Source organism: Pseudochaenichthys georgianus, chromosome 21, assembly GCF_902827115.2.
Source record: "Pseudochaenichthys georgianus chromosome 21, fPseGeo1.2, whole genome shotgun sequence".
Taxonomy (NCBI): Eukaryota; Metazoa; Chordata; class Actinopteri; order Perciformes; family Channichthyidae; genus Pseudochaenichthys; species Pseudochaenichthys georgianus.
Genome location: NC_047523.1, coordinates 32762704 through 32780491, shown reverse-complemented (window position 1 = coordinate 32780491; position 17788 = coordinate 32762704). Strand labels below are relative to the sequence as shown.

The window sequence follows — 17788 nt, the reverse complement described above, 5'->3', positions numbered from 1 at the left end:
CAATGATATGCTTCCTTTACCTCCCAGGATAACAAGAAGGTGAAGAGGTCGCTGGAGGAGGAGCAAAGAGCACGAAAGGATTTGGAAAAAGTTGTGAGGAGGGTTTTAAAGAGCATGAACGACCCAACATGGGATGAGACAAACCTCTGAGGATCGTGTGCACCATTTGCAGCTGAAGCTTTAAAAGAAAAAAGAAAGAAAGAGCATGTGTGAGCTTACATGCACTGTGTGTGTAAAATGAAAACGATCGCACACCTAATTTATGGTCGGTTGTGTGACTGAGAGGATAAGGAGTGACTCTGTAAGCTGGTAATTATAAGAGGAGTGTGGGTTACTACCACTCTGGTTGAGAGACAGGAACCACAATGCTGAACAAGCTCTATTCCACTAAAACATTTCTCAATGACCAAGCAAGATGGTGAGGAGATTATACACTTAACCCACTTCCATCGTCGACTATTGGAGGGGAGTGCTCCTCTTCTGTTTACAATCTGTCCAATGGTACATACATGGTACTTTAATTGTTTTATGGTCACAAAAGCCTTAGAAAAGTCTGAAATTGAACCATGACATTTGATAACCTCTATTATGTTATTTAATTTTGTATGAATTGATTTTTGTTCGGTCTTATCCTGACACAGGCTTACTCTTGTGTTTTAGCACAAAGTTAATAATCTGCCAGGAAACTTAGCTTTTTTGTCTGTTTGTTTTTGTGCCTCGTTTTTCTACCTTTTTATTGTTTTGACCACTTTGCCGTTTGACTTTCTTTCTAGGGATCCTAGGGAATTGTACAGATGTTGAACGTGTACTGTATAATGTAAATACTGCTAAAAGATGAGCCTTTGTACTTTGGGAGAAATAAATGTTTTTTTTAAAGACTGACTTTGAGTTTCTCCTTGGTACACACCCACAAACACAGAATTGCACACTATTTTATTTTATTATATTTCATCTTATTTATAATTTATACTTTATATAGCATCAAGCTAAAGTTGTGTTCAAAGAAATTGCCTCAAACCCATTGACACACAGAAAACCTAGGACCAAGTACACAATTATAGGAGTACTTGGGTTTTTGTTGATGTCTACAATTTCGCAACGCCCCCTAGTTCAACCTATAGTTATTCTCGCTTCCGATCCATTTGGGGGTCTCAGGCACCATTTGTCTGAGGAGGTTTACAACATTACATTACATGTTACTTGTTAGACGCTTTTATCCAAAGCAATTTACATACTCAATACTGTGGGCAATCCCCACAGGAGCAATTTGGGGTGAAGTGTCTCAGGAACACAACGGCATGCTGACTGCAGTGGAGTTTGAACCTGTGCCCCCCTGCTCCGAACACCAACGCACAACCCACTGCACGACACGCCTACAAGGCGTTTAAAAATAATTTCAGCAAGATTAATTAATCCAACCCACGATTTGTTGAAAGAGGACAGTAGAATAGTTTTAAATAATTGTCCCACGGCTGCTGGAAATAAATAAGAAACAATTGTGGAGCTCTTAATGTAAAATCATTCAGTTCTCGAATATTAAATAAAGTATTATGTTCAAATGATCTGGTAAGTAGGGTTTGACTTCGCAAAGTATTTGGAATGCTACCGTGCTGATGATGGAAAAAAAATCTAATGGTTCTATTTTCTTATTTATTAACTTTTTGACCAAACTGTTGGTTATTCTCCACAGGTTTTGAACTAGTTTAGACCGAACAACTCATATTGTGTCACTCCGCCAACACTTGCTACGCTACAAGTGTTCAACGCACCCTTTGCAAAAAGGCGGTCTGTTTGAACGGTTTCCGTCTGCCATCTTGCTGCTACACTGTTTTACAAGCTAGCTGTAGCTAGTTCGGCTGCTCATTTAGCAAATTCTCTACAAGTGAGCCTGTTTGAGGCATGTTTATTTCGTGCTTCAGCTACCATTTGAGGACTTATAAAGGATGCATTATGAGTAGTTAGTATTTCTCCATGCTCTAAACTGGAACGAAAGTGGGATTTCAACTTCTTCACTTAGGTGAGTATTGTAAGGCAAGTGCTGCTGGTACAAACACATGATGTTTATCTTGAGATGTCTTGATTCTGGAGTTTGTGTACTTGGCAATGACTGTAAAACATGAAACTAGCTAGTGTACACTGCTGTAGGCATTCTGTTGGGGACTTGTTGTTTATCAACACTACTACAAAGTTGAAGCAATTGTTCGTTTTTTAGGGATGCAACTGAACAAGCTTTTAGTAAACATTGACATAGGTATTTGAATAACATAGGAACCAGGTTGCAGGGCGTAGCTTCCTCTGTGCAATGCTGTACTTTTACCACAGAAGCCACACACTTTTGTTTATTAGAGGTGTCTACACACTGATAAATAACCATTAGCTCGAATAATGCTTCAATTAATGATATAAGAAATGCACTCTTATCAAATGGAAATCTAATTGTCATTGGTTGAAATGCCTGGTGGTCTGCAGTGCGGCTGACATCACTTCTGTGGATAATGTGTGTAATGTGATTGATCTGGACATGAGCACGTTGTTTCTTATGTATGTTTCTTATGTATCATAGCTCAGGGCATTGTTGCTTTACTTCGTTTTACGTGCTTCTACTATGATGTATTAGTGTGCTTGGATTTGCCGTCATATTGGCAATTCTCTATGACCAATAGGGTTGGTGCTCACTACTGACCCTCACCTCCTGACCACACATGATGTTCACTATCAAACTTTTCTTAGTAGCTTAATATTTGATGTCAGAGGCAGTGATAACTGATTAAGCGTATTGCTCATATAACATTTTGAGTCCCACCTTGTCCGCAGTGATTTTCTCTCAGAAAGTTTTTCAGCACCCTTTTCTGCTATGTTGAAAGTGGTTTATGTAGTGAGGAGATCAGAGGACTTAGATCAGTTGGCTGACTGAACTGGAGTTGGAACATTCCAAATGACACAGGGTGGTATTTTGATACGAAAGCCTTACAAACTTGCATAAAAAAGGTTTGCATTGCAATGATATTGATTGCATCTTATCGTTGACCCAACCAAGTATAATTTATTGTTTGTGTTTGTGTAATAATAATAATATATTTTATTTCCATAGCGCTTTTCTTGATCCCAAAGACGCTTTACATTTGGGAGGGAGGGTAGACAAACAAAACCACAAAGAAACAAAACAAAACAGAAAAGCAGTCAGGAGGAAGTTGGTTGAGAGGGGGGGGGGCTTATGGATACAGAGTTGAAGAGGTGGGTTTTGAGGCGGGACTGGAACAGGGTGAGGGACTCAGACTCACGGAGGTCTTGGGGGAGGGAGTTCCAGAGCTTCGGGGCTGCCACAGAGAAGGCTCTATCCCCGAAGCTCCGGTGTTTGGCCTTGGGGATGGAAAGCAAACCGGCTGAGGTGGATCTGAGGGACCGGGGTGGTTGGTAGAGGATGAGAAGGTCAGCGAGGTAGGGGGGGGGGCTATGGTGGAGGGCTTTGTAAGTGAGGACCAGGAGTTTGTAATGGATGCGGTGTGAAACGGGGAGCCAGTGGAGTTCTTTGAGGACCGGGGTGATGTGATGCCATGATTTGGTGTGGGTGAGGAGTCTGGCGGCTGCGTTCTGGACACGCTGGAGTCGACTGGGGGATGTAGTGCTGATGCCGTAGAGGAGTGAGTTGCAATAGTCAAGGCGGGTGGAGATGAAGGCGTGAATGAGTCGCTCAGCTGCAGGGCGGGTGAGAGAGGGACGGAGTTTGGCAATATTGCGGAATGAGGTTTTTACAACTTGACGGATGTGGGGCTCGAGGGAGAGGGTGCATGGGGTCAAATATAACGCCAAGGTTGCGTGCCTGGGTGGAGGGGGAAACAGGGGTGCCATCAATGCTGACTGTCAGGTTGGGGGTTTTGCTGAGGGTGGATTTGGAGCCGATGAGGAGGAGTTCAGTTTTATTGCTGTTGAGTTTGAGGAAGTTGTGTTGCATCCAGGATTTTATTGCAGTCAGACAGGATTCGATGTGGGTGAGGGGGGGTTGTGGGGGGGATTTGGTGCTGAGGTAAATCTGTGTGTCGTCAGCGTAACAGTGAAAGTCCAGGTTGTATTGGCGGAGAATCTGACCAAGGGGGAGGATGTAGATGATGAAGAGGAGGGGGCCGAGTACTGAACCTTGGGGAACACCTTGGGTGACTGAAGCTGTGGCAGAGGAGTGGTTGTTGAGGGAGATGAAGTGGGATCTGTCGGAGAGGTAGGACTGGAGCAACCCGAGTGCAGTACCTTCGATACCGATATCCTGGAGTCGGGTGAGCAGGATGGTGTGGCTCACGGTATCGAAGGCTGCACTCAAGTCGAGGAGGATGAGGATGTTGAGGGAACCGGTGTCAGCAGAGGTGAGGAGGTCATTGAAGACTTTGATGAGTGCCGTTTCTGTGCTGTGGTGGGGACGAAAACCAGACTGAAGGGGTTAAAAAAGCTGGTTGGTTTGGAGATGGCGGTGGAGTTGTTTGGAGATAATGCGTTCTATTGTTTTTGAGAGAAAGGGGAGGTTGGAGATGGGGCGGTAATTACTGAGGGAGGAGGGATTCAGACCGGGTTTCTTGAGGATGGGAGTGACAGCAGCAGTTTTGACGGCAGAGGGAACGGTTCCTTGGACAGGGAGGAGTTGAAAAGATTGACAAGGTAGGGGCAGAGGACGGGGAGGCAGGACTTCAGTAGAGGGATGGGTAGAGGGTCAAGGGAGCAGGTTGTGGGTTTGGAGGAGCTGATCAGTTTGAGTATATTATATATAGTTTGAGTGTATGCATGCAATGTCCTTTTGAAAGGACCGACCTATTGAAATCTTTTGTGTACCCTGACAATTGTGACTTGCTTTGTGGGGGAGAGGATCCCATTCTGCTGCTGTGGGATGAATAAGCACAGATGTCAACCTTTTCACTGTGACTCCCACCTTGTCCACTCATTAGTAATGAAAACAGTTGCCTTTTGTTTTACATTGAATATTACTCCAGGGCAACAAAAGGCACAATTCACATTCATCCTGTGAAGCAGATCTAGGCAGATAAAGGCAGGCCAGCGCTGTCTGCTCTGACCTTGGTGGCCTGACTCTCTCTGGGTTTAGCTGCCCGACTGCCACTCAGGTTCCAACAATGAAAAGAGCCACTGCCTCGGTTTATCTGTGTCTCCTTGCTAACTTCCAGGTGGAGTCACATTAGTATATCGTTGTCACTTTTGGGCTTTCTCCAACTTTTCTACTTTCACTTTCACGGGATAAGAGCCTTTCGTCTTCCTGTCAAGTGTCTGGTTGGTGAGACAGTGGTGAATTAAAGAGGCAGACGTATTATCCGGCTTCTGACCTGCCCCAGCCCCTCTCCACTGTCCCTGCCTCTTTCTTCCTGGTGGGATAGAGTGACAGCTTGTCACTGTGGGAGCGCCACAATACGGCTCAGACTCCCTGACTATTGTGGAGCTCAGAAAAAGCATCAAGGTCTTCCTCTCTCTTCTGTTCACTCTTTTCAAAGCAGGGAATCAATCAGCTGTACACACACACACACGCATGCATACACACGACTCACTTCTTTTCCCTTCCATCTGTCTATTGAGCAGCCAGTGATCATTTAGACTTGACATGTATTGTGAAAAACTGAGCAGCTCTGCCTCTTTCTTCTTCTTTTTCTTTCACTCCCTTTCTCTTTCAACTGTCTGTCATTAATGTCCAGGTCTTACAATAAACGAACAGAGGAGAAGAAGAAAGCGAAGAGTGAGGGATGAATTGATGGATGGGAGGATAAGCACTCAGTGTCCTTTCTTTAAAGATTTGTTATTGTACAGTACTGTCTCCCAGTCATTTTTGGTTGGTGTTTCAGTCTGAAAGCCCATCCACGTGCTCTTTTGTATGGGAAAGCAATAAGGCCCCATTGAATGAAGCTGAATGGACCTGCCATCCTTAGGGGCTGAGGCCTGAGGACTCCTATTCTTTAGCCCCCAATCTAATTGGAGCTGAAATGAAATGGAGGTTTCTTATGAAAATAGGCTTTGTTTGGCCGCAAGGCTGGTAATTCATAAACAATAAGCAGGGCCCCATTGTGTAGATAATAATATATTCATGCTGCTGGAGATGGGGAGAAGGCAAAGCGAAGGCTGAGGATATATAAGGAGGATAGGCAGAGACAGGGATGGAGAGTGGAGTGGAGGGGTAAGGGGAAGGGGAGGAGGAACAGTAGTGGCTAATAGCAAATAGGGGGTCAGAGAAAATTGGTAATGGTTGGGTAGAGGCAGAGGACTTATTAGAGGAAGTGGAGGGACTCAAAGTGGCTGGGAGTGAAAACTGAGTGGGAGTTGGGGCTGAAAATGACAAGGATAGGCGAGATATACAAGATAAGAATCAGGCGGGAGATTGGGAAATGGCTGTGAGTACTTTGAAGCCTACAGGTGACTGGTTTGGCAGCGGTGGGGGGAGATGGCAAGTGAGTGAGAGCATAACAAAAATGGAATAGGTTGCACAGTGCACATCTGTGTGAGGTTGAGAGCCGTGGAGCTGATGGAGTGGATTGATCAAGTGCAGGGATGGAGCAGAGCAAAGCAGTCAGTGTCTAACAGGCGAGGGGGGAAGGTGTGAGAAAACTGACAGGAGGGCTTTCGATGCCTGAAAACACGATGGGTGGATGAGCGGAAACAGGTGAGCTCTCATGCCACTTTGATGCATCGGTTTTCTGGATTATCTCTCACTGTTATCGTCTGTAATCGTACAGGTCAACGCTGCTTCTGTGGGATCATCAGCTGAGTCTTGGAGAAGTGAGTTTCTCTGTCGGACATTATCAAACGGGAAACAAAAGTGCTGTGTGGAGTGACGGACTGACTGAGGGGGACCCTGCTTCCTGTCAGCTCTGAGCTGCTACCCTTCCTCTTATATGCTTTTCACCATTTTCTCGGGAAGTGAATATAGACTGTAGGACTGGAGACACACGTTCCTCTGGATTCTTTGGGAAACTCTCTTCTGTGAAACCTTGACTTCTTCAGCCTTTTTGTCTTATTTTTCACCTCAAACAATATATCCTGAACAGAGTTTTGTGACAGTGGAGGGGGAGGATGTTGTGGACATGATTGCAAAACTGATAATGTAAACACGTCTGAGTTGATGTTACTGCCTTAAGAGATAGATGTCATAACTAATGGTGAGTAAACCTGAAATGGCACTTTGTTTGGGTGGACTTTAACTGAGTTTGTGTGAGTCTGTCTGTGTGAGTGTGTCAGGAGAGTTTGCATGCTGTTGCACTAACAGGAACAGCATTTGTGCAATGTCAAGGTTACAAAGTAATCCACTTAGTTTATCACTACCAATTCTTATATCAAAGTTATTCTGTCAACACTTTGTGAAGCTTCTCAGCAGTGAAGGAGTCTCTAAAGTATGCAAAGTCATGAACGTGGCAGGCTTTATATAAAAAGGTGCAGTTGTGTTATTACATTTCTCAATACAACTCTAACATATTATGTGTGCGCCCGTACGCTTGTAGCCTTAAACTGCTTGACTGAAGATGTCAAATGAAGTTCATTGGAGAATTACTTGTTTCTAACTTGTATATATAATTAGTCTAGCGCAATGAGTAGTCTGGTGCTACAGGAGAGTTAACGTATCACTTTGCGTCATCTTAAGAATGCATCAGTTATTTCAAAGGGTAGTGATTTAAATGTTCTTCTTGGAAAAATGTTGCCTATTTCATATACTGATGTAAGACAAATCAGGAAAAGGTTATTAGCCAAAGATAATTGGCAACAATTAGCATGTTTTTTTCTTGTTACATGGCTGTATTGGCCATGAGGTGGTGGTATCTACTTAGATCTGAACATGTGATCCTTGCCCACCTGGCACTGACAGTTCTCAGGTCGAGCCACTAGATGTCAGTAGTGATCCACATATGAACCAGAATGGCAGCCCGACTGCTGAACGTGTGTGCTGATGTTCTCTCAGGCTTGACTGGACGCATGCATTTAGGAAAATGTGCAATTATTACTGATGATTACAATGTTAGGATATGCATTTAACTATTACTTATCATACAACAGTACATTAGTGCTCATGCTCTGTTTTGAATGCTTTAGCAGTGTTGCTCATATTTAAAATTGTACTTTTATTAGCTTCATCATAGCGGCAGATTAGTCTAAATCCTTAAAAGAGACTCTGAGAAACTCCTCTTATGATCTTGGCTAAGACTGAACCGTCATACTAAAGATAATGCATTTATTCTTATATGGTTACTCCTACCACGAGATGGCAATCACACATAATGAAAATCCCCTTAACTCTGCGTGTGTGTGTGTTGGGGGGGGGGGCATGGAAGGGCTTGATGTGTATACACTCTTCATGCATACTTTTGCAAATAACAAGATGTTTCTACATTTAGATTTGGATGTGCTCGATCCTCAGTGTGCGTGTCTTTTCATTAACCTGCCGTCTCTAGTGGGTATCTGTGGGAGCGGTATGTCTCCCTGCTGGAGGTCCTTGTTTGTTTTTTGTTTATTTACATGCAGCAAAGTGGTTGCTGGCGGTGCTGGTCACTACAAGTGGCTGGCACCCGGAGCCTGGTAATCAGGCAGCGGGCAAACTGGGTGGCAGCGCTCCGAATGGTTTGCTGGAGATTATCCCAAAATGATCCATGAATTATCCCCAAGAATTACGCCATTCCAGTCAGGCCTTGTCCATTGATGGGAAGAGGGAGAGTGTTGGACCAAGAAGTGTGCGTGTTGTTGTCGGGGGGAGATTTGGATGGAGCAGTGTGTTTCCGTGTGTGTGTGTGTGTGTGTGTGTAATGGCTCTGCATGGCAGTGTTGGTACATTGGGGGTAATGGAGCATGTTAATCCACATCAAACAGCTATTAGCAGCATATTCTACTCGTAAAAATCACTAGTTACAGTTCGAGGAAGGACAAAATTAACATACAACCTGTTTTATTATAATTTTTTAATCTGCCAGCCAGTGTTTTATTTTTACAATAGGCATTTTCTATTGTGCCAACAAGAAACAATTGCGCTCAAATCTAATGCAACAGAAGTTTGGCGTCCAGCCCTCTTTCCAAACTATCATCAAGTCCCTGAAATCTGCAACACGCTGCTGTGTGAATGTTGCGTATGTCAACATTGTTACAAGAGCTGTTTTCTCCCACAGCTACAGGTTTTCCTGCCATTTGGAGCATTGTATTAAATTCATTTGTGTGTCTGCTGTCACTGCACATCGCGCTGTCATTACAGTGGAGGTAGATAGGAGGGACTAGTTGCCTGCTTGTGTGTGGCTGCTGGAGCCCCAGGAGAATGAATAGTGCTGCTGAACCTCTCTGCGATAAGTGTTCGGTAAACGGGTCAGTGGATTGTCCTCCGAGGCTCAATCTGAGCTATTTTCCCTGCCTGAGAACACAAATTATCCTTCGTATTCATCCCATAAACAGACCACCAGTGGTGCAGGCGGCACATAGTTTGTTGTGGCTGTGTTTGTGTGCTCAATCACCCCGTTTGTCAGGGCCGCGTGTACATGTACATCACAGTATGGGATAAAACATGCACGCTTTCACCCACTCAACAACAAAGTCCAAATGCAGCGCTGGCAGACAGATGAAAGCGCAACTATTGAAGATGAGAAGACAATTAGATGTAGAGCGGTAGTAAGTGGAGGATCACAGGGAAACACACACCGGCAAGGAAAGGGAAAAAGAGGGATTGGCCAAGGTTGGGAAAGGTTAAGTACTCCTCTTTTTTTTGGGATGCTGTACTTCCTGCAGGGCCTTGTTCCTTGACCCGCTGCTTAGAGGAGGGGGGGGGGGGGGGGAGGAAAGTGAGGAGAAAAGGCTAAAGCTGCATGCGAGGTTGCAAGGTGAGAGGTGGAAGAGCTAAAATGGGAGGAGTATTTGCCTCTGGCTGATGGGGAACAATTGGACACACAAGGAGGCTCGCACACACACACACACACACACACACACACACACACACACACACACACACACACACACACACACACACACACACACACACACACACACACACAGAACTACAGTCCCAGCAGGCTATGAACTTCAGTGCAGTTGTTGCCATGGTGATACACTGAGTTGCTGACCCCCCGACTCCATTTTTCCTGCCGCTTGGCTATTGAAAGAGATGATTGACAAGTGTCCAAATGTCAGCCGACCCAGCCGGCCACACAGACGGGAGAGTGGGGGGGTGTGAGGCGGCAGCTATTTAATGTTACTTTCACTCACAGGGTGGAAGAGGTGTTTGTGGCGGGGGGGGGGCGGGTGGATGCATATATACGTGTATGAGTGTCTGTTAAGGCTGAACTTAAATGGCAATCACAACAAATTGTATCTACCCCCTGACGCTAAGAATACATGGAACACATCAGCAGAGATAAACACACATACTGTAGATGGTGTATTTACACTGACCTGCACAAAGGAAAGCCTCCTTTTCACTGCGAGACAGGGTCGTATATTTGGTTTGTCTTTTGAGCTGCAGCACTGATAACCCATTCAGGGAAGGCGCTGGATTGGTCGGTGGTGGCTATTGAGTTTTTAGCGTGCTGTGTGCATATTTATGTGTGCCGCCCTGATGGATTGAATCTGCATAAATCCACTTATTCCTACATCTAATATGATAAACCGTGGTTTACATGTTGCTAACACAAACAGATCCTTGTCAACGACAGGGACTTTTTTGCTTATTTTTCTATATTTCTTCCCACCTTTTTACCTCTGTTTTTTTGTATCCTCTCTCCCTTTCTCACCGTCTCATTGTCCGCGGGCTTAAAGGGATCGGTCTTATCTTGATCACCCACAGCAACACATTAACCTCTCCGCTCTTATCTCTACACTGGTCATTAGTGCCAAAACCCTTAACGTCCTATTGACAAGGGCCACCAAACTCTGTGTGTGTGTGTGTGTGTGTGTGTGTGTGTGTGTGTGTGTGTGTGTGTGTGTGTGTGTGTGTGTGTGTGTGTGTGTGTGTGTGTGTGTGTGTGTGTGTGTGTGTGTGTGTGTGTGTGTGTGTGTGTGTGTGTGTGTGTGTGTGTGTGTGTGTGTGTGTGTGTGTGTGTGTGTGTGTGTGTGTGTGTGTGTGTGTGTGTGTGTGTGTGTGTGTGTGTGTGTGTGTGTGTGTGTGTGTGTGTGTGTGAGTGAGAGTTATCGTAGGTGACATGCGGTTGAGATCTGCTGAGTTGGTGATCTGAGCCGATAACATTATTTGTGTGTGTGTGTGTGTGTGTGTGTGTGTGTGTGTGTGTGTGTGTGTGTGTGTGTGTGTGTGTGTGTGTGTGTGTGTGTGTGTGTGTGTGTGTGTGTGTGTGTGTGTGTGTGTGTGTGTTCAAAAGAGAAGGAGATGGAAAGATGCTGTAATATTTCTTTCAAATGTATTTGACAGGTGACAGTAGATATGTTTGTGCTTTTTATTGCTTCTTTAGTTTAGTTAGAATGTTTCGATCTATTTCGAATGAGGCAAGGCAAGTTTATTCATGTAGCCCCTTTCAACACAAGGCAATTAAAAGTGCTTTACAAAAATGAAAGACATTAAGAACTAGTGCAGCAGAAACATATTATTAAATGGCATTTAAAAACGCTCTTTAGTATATACAATTAATATATTAAAAACAACTCATCATGTATGTGCTATGAGACCATTTAGAAACGATGCCTCCTATGCGGCAGCAGTGCTGTTGAATGGGTTACTCGATGTGTTGCTCGTGGAGCCTTACACTTCAGCTCAGTCGAACCGCTGTCAACAGAGCGTGTATCGCACATGAAATAATATCATGTCATTCCACACAGCAATCACATCTCTTAGAGAATACATATTAGCACCTGCTTTAAACACTCCTTGTATACTGAGGGGTTTTGAAATACAAGAAACAACAACAACTGAATACATCCTTGCATAAATCAATTAATTCATCATTTTCTATCTGTTTCAGGGTCGCAGGTGCTGCATTTATTGTCACTTGAATTAAAGCGACAAACATTGAATTGCATATGTCTGTTTTGGCAGACTTATACTCATTACATCTCATTCATAACTGATAAACAAAATCTAATTCCTGATGATATGTCATAGAGAGATTAAGGCATAGTTTTGTGTTACATGTGTGCCACGGTTTGTCTGTGAGCGCGGTACTTATCCGTCTGTCTCCTCCTGGCCCTCTGTGTTAGTGCGGCTGACAATCTAACAGGTTAAAAGAATAATTGCAACTCTATTTACCCCAAACAGCCTCTCCTCTGCACATAATTACATCCACACACACACACACACACACACACACACACACACACACATGTACACAGACACACTATCACATACGGAGACACACTCACACACAGACAGAGGGGGGGAAAGGGGGAGAGAAAGGGAGAGTCCCTGCACTAATATTTAGGTAGTAACAGTCATGTGTTTGAGTGAACCCTCCTCTTGTCCTCCTCTTCAACGCAAAGCACTGTTAACCACCGACACTCACCCAGAGAGGAATACACCCGCATTGACCGCACTCCTCGTGCTGTGGGAGTGCTGCATGTGGGCGTGCATGTGTGTGTGCTGGAGGAGAGAGAATAACAGATGTGTGTATGTGAAAATATTATGACGATACCATACTCCAAGGTTAGGCGCTATGTAGCGAGTCATATATGAAAGACTGTAAACATTAGGAGCAATTGATATTTATTATAGAATCATATTTGAATTTCCTTTTTTATTAATTGATAAACTGTTTAATTATGTATAACATTTCAGGAGAAATCAATATCTATTCTATTTCCCAAAGCTCAAGCTGACATCTTTAAACTGCTGGGGGTTTTTTGTCTGATTTATTTGCAAACTAACAAAATATTCAGTTCACAGTTAGATTATATAAAGAAAACACCGGTATTTGTTTTGTTTTTAACTTAAATGATTGATTGATTGTCAAAATTGGTATTTTGACTAATTGATGCACTTAATACTACTTAAAATATGTTTATAATAGTTACTGGCTTGTTGTAATATTTGTTGTAATACTGCTAAATTGCTGCTAAATATATGTCAGTGCTTCGTAAAAATGGAATCAGCCTAATCTCCAATTACCTCTGTTTTACAAAGCTTACATTTGCTTAAACATCTGAATCAGAATCAGCGTTATTAGGCAAGTAAATGCACATATAGAGAATTTGTCTGGTTCATTGTAGCTGTCAATGCACCTTGACTTATTATAATAAAGCCAAAAAATCATATTTAATAATACGAAAAACTGTGTATGAATAAAATTCAAATAAAAAAAAAAGTCTATAACAAATAGTGCAAAGAAGCCTATATTAATTGAAGGTAATAGTTTGTTTATAGGTGCATGTATTCACACCATGCACACCTATGGACAACATATACTTCCATTTACATTTAAAAAGGTGCAAAATATTTACCTGTTCTTGAGAAATTGTGATATAAATATTAGCATCACATAGGTGCCGGACATTAATGGAAACACTTAAACTTAACATTTAGACAGTTATCCGTCCAGCTCAGCTTCAGGTACAGCGTCCGTCTGAAGGTGTTTGGTTCAGCCTGCAGCCCTGCAGTACCCCCCCCTCAGACAGTGGGGGCGCTGCTGCTGCACTGCTATTAACGACTGCTGCCGCTACACTGTGGATCCACTCACAAGACCCGGCATTGCATTAGCAGACATTATCTAAATACTCAACAAAGTGAAATTGAATTTAAGGCTCCGTCTCCAGCCTCCCCCCCCCCCCCACCCTTTACACCCCTCCCCCCCCTACAACCGGCCCGCTCTAGGATCCATTCTCTCCTTATTGTTAAAGCGAGCCGAGCAGGATCCTCTGCTCCTCATCCACTCTCAAATTGAATCAGTCTCAATTTGACCTTTTATGTACCAGAATCTGCTACAGATGTACAGTATGTGCATGCAAGTAACGTTTGACACGTGTGTGTGGGTGTGTGTGTCTGTGTGTCCACATGTGCCCTGGTGTCAACTCACATTGCTCGCAGTGAAGTGGGAAACAGCATCTCCCTATTTGCCGCAGAATAGACCAATTAGTGTTGAGCAACAGAGCAGGAACCCATGTGAATGTGTCATTGATTAGCAGGATTTGGCTAATCATCACATCTCATAAACTCGCGCGCTAATGTCAGCTGGATCTCCTACAGTACGCCTCCTTCTCCTCGCTCAATCTATCCTCCTATCTCCTCTTCTTCTCCTTTCAGCTCCCTCTTCCCGTCTGTCTTTCCGCACTTGTCTTTTCGCCCATCTGTCTCCGTCTGTCTTCTCTCCCTTCCTTCCTCTGTTTCTCTCCCCTCTTCTCTTCTTCCTTCCTCTCTCCTGCTTTCTTCAACACTTGAGGGTGACAGTAGAAGGAGCTGAGCGGATGCTGACTTTCCTCCGAGTCGTACATCAGGAAAAGTCAAAGAAAAAATAGTTAGTATTGCTGCTGATGTATGCAGGCAATATGTATTTTGCAATTGTCCACTTTGCGGTTATATTTGACTGCTTCTGTTAATTAACCTGCGGATGATTTTCTTGATTAAACTTTGTTTTTTATTAAAGGACACAAAGGCACACAATACAAATGTCTCAAAGCCCAGGACATTGAGACATTGCACTTCAGCATCCAAAAATGTATTATTATAAAAGAAGAATTTGAAAAGTTTAAACAAATAATACATTTTCAAATGAGTACATAGTTGCGGATCATCGACAAATCAGATAAGTACTCACATTTGACATTGAGTTAGAAAAGTAACCGTGTTATAGAAAATTATAATTTGGCGATACAGACCACTGGAGTGCGATATGTTTGAATTTATTTAATCTCCAAAATGTTTTAACTGAGCTTGTTTTGAATAATTCTTCAAGTACACTTACACTTCACCACTTACTCATTTATTTACTGTATTAGCTGTGATACTAACATCAAGACTTTCTCTTAAATCATTTCATCTTTCTGCTTTTTGAATGAAGAGAAAATTTAATTAGTGGTTTTGTAGCTTTGTGTAATAGGTATTAGTTATCATATGAATTAGCATCTGTGTGACACAGTATGGTGACCAGCTGGGAGCATGAAGGTGTGTGTGTGTGTGTGTGTGTAGGGGGGGGGACTCGCAGCGTTTGATTTGTTGTGTTGCTAATGTGACACTGATTATACAGGTCAGAGTAAAACAAAGCGGTGAGACGCTGCAATGCTAATACAGACGCTGTGATAACAGGGTTGTCATCTCACACACACACACTCTCAAACACGCAGAGAGACAGATCTGTGAACATACACATGTACATATACACATCTACGCATGCTTGTTTCCTTGAGAAATACATGCAAAGATACATCAACACATACATTCGCAGGTCATAGAAAAACGTCTCGCAGTGACTTCAACAAACCACACTGAGCTTTTTTTTTTGTAAGAGGTAGACTGTTGCCATGGAGAGAAGAGGTTACTGATTTTGACCTATGCTATCATGCTAGCTTTGGTCCCGCAGCTGTAATTTCAAATGAGAGAAAAAAATATGTGTTTCTCACTGAATTGATTTATCCCTATGTTTATGAGTAGATAAGTGCAGTGATGCTTAGATGGAGGGTTATGTTCATGGGGTGACTCTTTTGTGTGTATTGTGTTTATCTAGGCCACTGTTGATGTAGGGAGTGCTGTAGCTCTTTTTCTTTCTTTGTGTTTGTGTGTGTGGGTTTTTCTGTATGTGCGCCTGCAAACATTTTTTTTCCCGGTCTGTGTGTGTGTGTGCCAGTCTCCACCGCAGGTACGGCAAAGGCATGGTACACATTGTGCTTGATGAAGAGCGGTGCGTGATCAGACTGCCCTGCAGCAGCAACGCAAAAACCCAGTGACAATAGGAATAAAAGAAACTAAAAAAGTGACCAAACAAGACGCCGTGTATTCGTCCTGAGTTAGTCACCATGTAACCTGCTCTTCCATTTAAACCGAGCTAGTCCGGCGGCCTTAGTTCCGCACTGCCTTATGAAGGAAAATAAAACTCCCATTACCTGCAGCATCAGCAAGCTTTACATTATGAGACACACTCCATTGTGTGAGACAGAATGGAGTGTACGTGTATGTAACATATGGAAGACGACAAAAGAGCAAATAGGCAGCAGCGATATTCTCGTGTGTCTGGGTTTTGGGGTAATTTGGCCGCGATGGGCGGCGACGTGTCAATCATGTGTTTGACAGGGTCTTGTATAGGTTGTCATGTTGCCTGGCAGCCGAGGCAGAGGAGCCACGGACCTGGGGGCCACGCGGGGGTCACCGTCTGCCCTAAACGGTCCCCTCGACAGCACGGGGTGCAGATAGGCGAGACGCTGCTCCGGGGAGGTCAGCGCAGGGGTGATTCAATTCTCTGTGTTTGGGCGTCGGGAGATTGTGTGCTCACCTCTGTCCACCCCTCCACACACAGGTCAGCAACAATAAGATGGGAGACTCACAGCAGCGGAGACAAGGGGTCGACATGACAGAGAGTATAACCTGTGTATGTATAATTCACCAAACAGGGTTGTGTCTCCTCCGTGCTTTCTCCAGTCGTCTGCACAGGCAATGTAGTGGACACCAATGTGCCGCTAAGTTCTCAGGTGACCCTTAAAGGCCCCAATGGGGATAAGAGGAGGTGACTTTGCTCCTGCAGCCTTGGACACTTCCATATTCATTGTTTCCTTTTTCCTATCTTCATATACCTGTTATCTCGCTGTCATTGTCCGTCTTTACTTTCCCTTTTTTTTCTACCTTGCCGTCTCAATTTGTCTTTCAACTTTCCTCCTTAGGGACACTCTTCACCTTGCTCCTAAATGCTGACGGTGTTTACACAGATCAGTGTTCGGTATTCCTGTGTGGCGCTGTCCTTATTGGTTTTATAATACAAATCAATCACGCGCTAATCCTCTCAGCAATGTTCCAAAAGTGTCTTTGGAGGTGAAGGTTTCTGAAGTCGTGATCAGTTTGTGTCGAAAGGCTTTAGAAACATGTTTCACCTGCTAAAGGACTTAGTGTGTGTGAGTGTGTGTGTGTGTGTGTGTGTGTGTGTGTGTGTGTGTGTGTGTGTGTGTGTGTGTGTGTGTGTGTGTGTGTGTGTGTGTGTGTGTGTGTGTGTGTGTGTGTGTGTGTGTGTGTGTGTGTGTGTGTGTGTGTGTGTGTGTGTGTGTGTGTGTGTGTGTGTGTGTGTGTGTGTGTGTGTGTGTGTGTGTGTGTGTGTGTGTGTGTGTGTGTGTGTGTGTACCACTGGGAACTACCATCTGGTGGTGAAGGCCAGTAGACCGTTGGAGGCGGCTGCTCTACCCTTGTCAGTGGCAGCTGTGTGTGTGTGTGTGTGTGTGTGTGTGTGTGTGTGTGTGTGTGTGTGTGTGTGTGTGTGTGTGTGTGTGTGTGTGTGTGTGTGTGTGTGTGTGTGTGTGTGTGTGTGTGTGTGTGTGTGTGTGTGTCTGTTGCACATGTATGTGAATGTGTATGCACCACACTACGTCTGTGTGTGTGCTCACTAATTACGACTGTTGTGGGTGTCACTGTGCGATCAGACCTGTAACGGTCACCATGTGTTGACACATGGCGTTTCTAACATCTGATCGCGCCTGCCTCCCGTGGCTCTGACTGACTCCAGCAGTGATGGCTGTTCACGGGCCATTACTTGATGTTTCACGTGTGTAAAGTTCTCAGTTCTCTCATTTAAGTGCTTTAATTACTGGTAATGATAGTCTCTTGATTCATTAATGAATAGTTTGGTCTGTGAAATGTAAGACAGTAGTGACATTAACCTACTCAAGGTGATGTCAAATTGCTTTTGTGCAGTCTAAAACTAAAAATATATATTTAGTT

At 43.8% G+C, this 17788-nt stretch overlaps 2 protein-coding genes across 3 annotated transcripts in view; both read left to right on the top strand.

The window, feature by feature from the left end:
- The window catches only part of arhgef7a (Rho guanine nucleotide exchange factor (GEF) 7a), a 37843-nt gene extending 36961 nt beyond the window's left edge, over positions 1 to 882 (top strand). For both annotated transcript variants that reach the window (XM_034109721.2, XM_034109720.2), the window contains exon 23: positions 28 to 882. In XM_034109721.2, coding sequence (XP_033965612.1) covers positions 28 to 150 — 123 coding nt within the window. In that variant the 3' untranslated portion in view covers positions 151 to 882. The remainder of the gene's footprint in view (positions 1 to 27) is intronic.
- A 3718-nt stretch (positions 883 to 4600) lies between these two features.
- The window catches only part of sox1a (SRY-box transcription factor 1a), an 83201-nt gene continuing 70013 nt past the window's right edge, over positions 4601 to 17788 (top strand). The window contains exons 1-3 of the transcript XR_011645180.1: positions 4601 to 4644; positions 5682 to 6640; positions 6714 to 7136. The gene's annotated coding sequence lies outside the window, so the exon portion shown is untranslated. The remainder of the gene's footprint in view (positions 4645 to 5681; positions 6641 to 6713; positions 7137 to 17788) is intronic.